Below are 6,795 nucleotides of genomic sequence, written 5' to 3' on the forward strand. Positions count from 1 at the left end.
CAAAGATTAAATAAGATTTTAAATGGAACTGCCATCACCCAGGAGCATTGCAGTTGTACCACAGTACATAATCTGGCACCCGTATCTGTGGGCAGCAGCTGTGCAAAGCAGTGAATGCTCATAGTCAGTAATGATTTTGTACAGCAGTGTGCAAACCTCCCTGTGCTCCTCACTTTCATAGCTAACAGAGTTAGGCCTATAAGATAATGGTTTTATATACTGGTTTGTCATTTTCATGCTAACTTACTAATGAACATCCATCAAAGAGAGAAGGAATAAGAAGAGAAGCTGCACACTGTGAAAGAGAAAAGAGAAAAGCCATTTAGTGAATAAACAAATGTCTTAAAAATGCAACATTAAAGTGGGAGAAGTTGGAAAAAGGGATATTTTGGATAAAAGAATTTTTGATGCAACAAAAAGAAATCTAAGAGAGAGCAATGTGATTGTTGTTTTATTAACAAACACATACTAGACAAGACAATGCCTAGACTTTTGTAAGAAATAAGTCAACACAGACAAGGTAACGATTTGGTTTGGATACTCTATGTGGGCTGATTGTATATACTCTCACAAAGGCCCATTTTGAACCAGGAGATTTTAAGCAACATAATAGTTTTATAGTTGCATTTCTCACAGTATCCTCTCTCTGTGTGTTGCCAGAGAAATGATCAAGGTGCAGGTAATGTCTTTGATGTGATGAGACGCTGTGTTGAGTCATGATAGGAAATCTAAGCACCTAACACCAACTGACACCCTCAGGCTTAGTGGACTGTTTTTACAGTGCTCACCTGCTTTAGATACACACACTTGTGTCCTTTACTTGGCTTATTTGGATAATATGTAATTATGAGTAAGTCCGGCATGTGTCAGTCATGTGCCAGCTGGAGGGAGGATGAAGGAAAGATCAGGTTGGCTCTTAACTCAAGGTTAATGAATGACAGATGATGCAGGTGGGATGAAGGAGAAATCCAAAATGACAAAGTAAATGCAGGAACCATTTGAAGCGAATAAACAGAGCAATTCAAGATCATAAAAAGTATCCAGTCATCAATGCATGTGATCAAATATAATTGCAGCATGTGCAATGATTTGCATAATGCATACACAGGACAGCAGTAAGCTTCTGCTAATTTGGCACGTGTGCCGGGCCTGTCAGAAATAATGACACACCTGAGGATTAGACCAAAACTGGTCACTCACTCTCAAGTTTACAGATACACACACACACACACACACACACACTCTCTCTCTTACTGTAGTCAGGAGATAGGGATGGGCAGCCTTGAGAAAATCAATTACGAGGTTCAGTGTCAAATTAAAGAGCATGGTGAGGGCACCGTATCCCAGCAGCAGCCTGTGAACAGCAGCCACCACTAAATCAGCTCTCAGCTCTGGCAGATAGAGTGGACACCCAGGTTGTGGAGGAAGCAAAGAGGTCTTGAGAGGATAAGAGGAGGATTGAACAGATGTCCTTGTGTGTTTGGAGGAAATACTGTCTGCTATGTTTTAAAAAAACAACCTGACATTAATTTCTGCTTATCAGCAGCAACAGCAGTAAGACCATTTTCCCAACATTTGTTATCTCGTTGTGCCCTGTTGTTTCTGTGTCTCGGTTTCTTGTTCTCCCTCTCCCTCTGTCTATATTTACATCCCCACCATAACCAGTTGTGTCCATTTGTTGCTGATGGAGTGCTCTTGAGAATGACAGCGCACTACAATCAGCTTCAGACTCCCCCTGGTGCTGTGGTCTCTGTGATAAGCACCAGTCTTCCAACTGTCCTTAAATGAATAATTTGTAATTTAGTGAAATCACAAATTGAGAATCTAATTTTCTTGTCAGGTTTGAGGAAAGATCAATACCAATATTATACTGAATTTTATTTACTTAGGGTAAAAAAATCAATCATAATCAATAGATTGTATTTACACTAACACAATTTCTGTGCAGATGCTTTTGCTCAGATAATCTGATTTACTTTTAAACTGGCGTTTGTTTGTTTTTTCATGAGTTGGTACTCTTATTTCCATTTTATGTAAAGTTCTATATCAAAGTGCATAGTGTTGTTTTGGGCAAGAGTGTGGTTTCAACTATGCGTCAGTTTGGAGAAAGAGTCAAACCAAGTCCACGAAGAACTGGCTTTCTAAGACTGGTGTGAAAGATTCTAGTCATGTATAGCCCTGCTGTCAGTCTCATCCAGTGGCTTGAGATGAACTGATGAGCAGTGAACACACATCACCGCAGCCAGAGTCCAAATGTTAGGATAAGACTACAATCAAAATGAGATTACAGATACATGTTTTGCTGTATAAGAACAGAAACACACACAAAGAAGAAAAAGAAAGCCAAAGTTTGATTTAAACTTTTATGTTGTTGATAGGCCGTTGTTGTAAATTTGTGACGGATGTAATGAACAGAAACAGCAGCAGGTGGGAGAGTGAATGCTACTAGAGTTTCTTTCTTTCTCTGCCCTAGTTTGTCATTTTTCTGTTTCTTTTGCTCTCCAGTTCTTTCTTCTTCTTCTTTTTTTCCTGCCCTCACTTTCCTTCTTTGTTTGTGCCCACAGAACTTACTGCAGTGCTCTGCCGTATGGAGGCATCCATGCTACTGACCCCTGGGCAGTCTCTGACTTTCCCCTTTTTCTCATCTTTAGATCTTTAGTTTCTTAACATTTAAAATGGAACAAACCTCTTTCCTTCTCTGTTCTCTCCTTCCTTTGATCATTTCAACTTAGGCTACTTCCTTTTGAACACAGAACAACACAATAGCCCTTAGAGTCAAGTACTGCTCTGTGGAGCTGTCCAGGGTGCTGAAGCTCTAGTTTGTTTATTAACTAACCTTTTGACCAACACATAATTATGACTGAAGAATAAATACTCCTGGCACATTTGCACAGTTTCTGCTTAATATACAAGCTACATTGAACAATGTACTCTGCCATGGTACCCTAGGACTAATGTTTCCAGATTCCTTACTGCGTAATTAGAGTATAATTCACTTCATCCTCATTAGTCCCAGAAATAAATGTAAACATCAGTTTTTTCATCCTCTGGTTTCTGGGTAAGTAATGGTACAAAATGACCGATCAGTCCCGCATGTCACTCCAGCATCACAGGCCAATGCAAAACTCTGATTTTGGAGCTGCTTATTTATTCAGGCTTATTGATTTGTTTGCCAACTCTGTACTGTAGACGTGGGGAGCGTGACCAACTCTCCAAAAGTGAGTTTTCTTTTTGTGGAAAATTGATTAATTGGAAGGAACTGACCAAGGCCCCATTAAACATTCTGCACTACCCAAGCATAATTACAGCAACTCATTTGCAATGAATGCAAAATGTAATTCAAGCCTATAATAATGTAATAATGGAAACAGCATGAATGGGGAGGGGGAAAAAAACCCAATAGCCTTGGAGATAAATGACTGTACAGCTATCCAGTAATGGTAAACAGTGTCCCATTTAAAATTTGTAGAATGAGCTCCATGGATTCAATGAACAGTTCTGATTATTACTGTTATGAACATTAATATTTTGTTTTTGGTATTGAGGATTTTTCACTGGTGAGCATTTAAGAGAGTATTTCTTCAGGAAGAAAAGCTAACATTAACATTAAAGTCCATCCTTCCAGTGATTCCAACCATTTTCAGGGACTCATGTGATCTATTCTTCTTCATATTCCCTTTTTAGCAAAACAATGAATTCTAAAGGAAGAGGGCTCAGAAGAACATTAAGCTTGCCGTGCATATCTCTCTCTCTCTTCCCCTCTACCCCCAGCCCTCCTCTCTGTGACAGACGTCAAAAATACCACCAAGGGAGCGCGGATCAGAAGCTTTCCACGCAGCCACACTTCACACTTGGCCGTCTTCAGCCGTTCTCATGCGTGCAAATCTCAAACAAAACTCATCTTTACTGCAGAAAAACACGACTCCAAGGTGACAATGAAGAAAGCCGTTTATTTCTATCCCGTCTGCTCCAAGTAAAGGCAATACGTCCGACTGACACGACTTTACACGCCTGTGAGAGGATCGGTCACCTTCTTTGCAACACCCATCGGCATATTCCTGTTTTGAGAGAAGGGGGGGAAAGAGGGAGAAGATGTGGATCTTTTACAGTTCGGACGATTCAAAGTGTATCTTTTCTATTTGGAACCAGTGGTGTTTGTATTACGCAGCAGTGATGTGTTTGTTGTTTTCGCCCGTAAGGATGGACGACGCGTGCCCGTCGTCCTGCATCTGTACCAGGGGCTTGAGGACGGTGACCTGCCGTGACGGGGACTACACCGAGGTACCCAGAGACATGCCAAAGTGGACGTCCACCTTGACACTTACGGGGAGTAACATCTCAACTTTACAGCGTGATGCGTTCATGACCAACGGCACGGAGTTGGAAATGACAACACTCTCTCTGTCCTATAACGGGATACAGGCTATTGAACCTTACGCCTTCCTGGGGCTTTCCCGGTTACATTCGTTGGATCTTAGCCACAATCAGTTGGAGTTTATCTCATCCAGGGCTTTCCATGGATTACCCGATCTGCGCTCTCTTAACCTGAATTACTCCGTTTCTCCTGCGGCCACCGCGCAGCTCTCAGATGCGCTCAACACACAAAGTTTGCGCAACCTGCACAGACTGGAGTTGGCGGGAAACAAGCTGACGTCTATCCCCCTCGAGAGATTAGATGTCTTTAACCTCCACGAGTTGGTGCTGATTAATAACTCAATAGAGATCATCGGGGAGGAAAATGTAACCAGTTTGTACCAACAAAGGCGCATACGCGTCTACTTGTCTTTAAATCCGTTTCGGTGCAGCTGTGAACTGGAGGCGTTTTACTACTGGCTGAAGAACTCGTCCCAGTGCCTGGATGCAGGGCGTCTCCTGTGCAGCGAGCCAGAGGCTAAGAGGGGGATTCCCGTGGAAAAGCTCCGGGGAGAGGAGGTTGATTGTATGAACGAGAACCTGGAGGCGGTGTCATATGTTTTCCTAGGTATAGTGTTGGCTCTCATCGGGGTGGTGTTCCTGATGGTACTTTATCTCAACCGGGGAGGCATCAAACGGTGGCTCAACAACATCAGAGAGGCCTGCCGTGACCAGATGGAAGTATATCATTACCGCTATGAGCAGGACTCTGACCCCAGACTGGCCAACGTGGCTGTTTAACCAGTCGAAACACCAATCCAGTGCTACATAGTGTGAGGACAGACGATATTACCAGGATAACTTATTTATCAAAGACTGTGGCCTTGACCTGTCACAACTACAACTGATGGTTTTTTAAAACTAGTTTCATCACGTTCAGCCCATGAATTCACTCTGGGAGATGCACAGAGCCAAAGGCAGTTAAATATAAGTAACTGTTCATCCAGCACAACTAAATACTTCAATCTTCTCAGCAGTGTTGTACATATTGTATATAAGTATCTCCTCATAGCAGAAATGCTTTCCATCCGTTGTGTTATCTTACACAGCCCCACTTGTTTAGTATTTACCCTCAGTAACCGTCCAAAGCGCACAGTAAAGGTCCATCAAATTTCCAATTTGAAAAGCTGAGTCAGCGTTATTACCCAAAGCTGCGGCCCCTGCTTAATATTTTACATTCAGGAGAACCTGCGCAGAGAGCAAGACTGCTTTTAATCTACCAGGGAGTGCATATTGTCAGAAAACTGTCAGAGAAGGAAACTCATTTGGCATTTTTTTTTATGGAGTGCCATGTTTGTGGAATATGTTGCACACCATGTTTTCACGAAGACCCTTTTATCTCAGAGAAGAACGTGTGTCATTTGACACCAGATCAGCTTATCAGTAAAACTGTGGAAAAAGTGAAAGAGAGACCAATTTTAACCGTGCATGTGATTCCTGTAGGCATAGAAAACCAACCAAAACATTAATAAAAAGCCAAACAAAAAAAAAAGAAAAACCATGAGTTTGCAGTGTGTCTGTACATTTTATCATCACTGTCAGGGAATGTAGACTTCATGCAGCACTATGTCAGACATTAAATGTATTTTCTTTCCTGCTGTGTTTCTGAATGAGTGTGCAAGCTCCCGGTGAAATTTGCAGAACGTGTGACTTCACAAACTAAAGTGAGGTGTCAAGGACTAGAGGGAAAGACTGGAGAGATATGACATAAAAGTGCATTTGTGTTAATCACATCAGGACTGTGACTAATAACCTGTAAAGACTGATCATGGTAGTCGGTATCTTTATGGCTCACGGCTGATCGACCTTCTTAGCTAAAGGTCTCCATTACAGTCAAGGTCAATTACTAAAGAAAAACAAGGTAGAGGGAGGGCCCAGGTGGATCACTGTGTGTATATGAAATGAAAACAAACTGTAGCTATGGATTTCTAAACAAGCAGTAGGTTATTTTCCGTTGTCAGATCATTAGTGGAAGGTAAGAGAGTGAGTAAATCAATGTACTGGGCATACCAACTAACCAAGGAATCAGTGTAGCAGCTGTTCCTCCCTCATAAATCATAACAAATGTGATTAATACACCTGATTAAAGACAATGAGGCGAGAAAATTAGAATCATCCACACCGCACTGGATGAACAGTTCTAACAAAAGGAGCGAGGTGATGATTAGCACTTTCCGGTGGAGAGAGGGATCAAGCAGTGACAGATCACTGTGATACAGATGGCCCCCTCTCTAGACAAGCTACAGTTATTTATGTCTTCATCTACAGATTAAAATATTACAATATCTGCATGTTTAACGTAAACTTCCAGTTAAGGGATTAGATAATGAATACATGGACAGATTTTTTTTAAAGCCATTTTATTATGTCAGCAGGAGGACG

At 41.7% G+C, this 6,795-nt stretch overlaps 1 protein-coding gene across 1 annotated transcript; it reads left to right on the plus strand.

Annotated features, from left to right (window-relative positions):
- The first annotated feature begins 4,015 nt into the window (after positions 1-4,015).
- On the plus strand, positions 4,016-5,746 carry tpbgl (trophoblast glycoprotein like). The gene has a single exon (XM_005752354.1). The coding sequence runs from the start codon at positions 4,093-4,095 to the stop codon at positions 5,152-5,154; it is 1,062 nt and encodes a 353-aa protein (XP_005752411.1). The 5' UTR covers positions 4,016-4,092; the 3' UTR covers positions 5,155-5,746.
- The last annotated feature ends 1,049 nt before the right edge of the window (positions 5,747-6,795 follow it).

The sequence above is a fragment of the Pundamilia nyererei genome, unplaced genomic scaffold (genome assembly GCF_000239375.1).
Source record: "Pundamilia nyererei isolate P.nyererei 1_Seehausen unplaced genomic scaffold, PunNye1.0 scaffold00354, whole genome shotgun sequence".
Lineage (NCBI taxonomy): Eukaryota > Metazoa > Chordata > Actinopteri > Cichliformes > Cichlidae > Pundamilia > Pundamilia nyererei.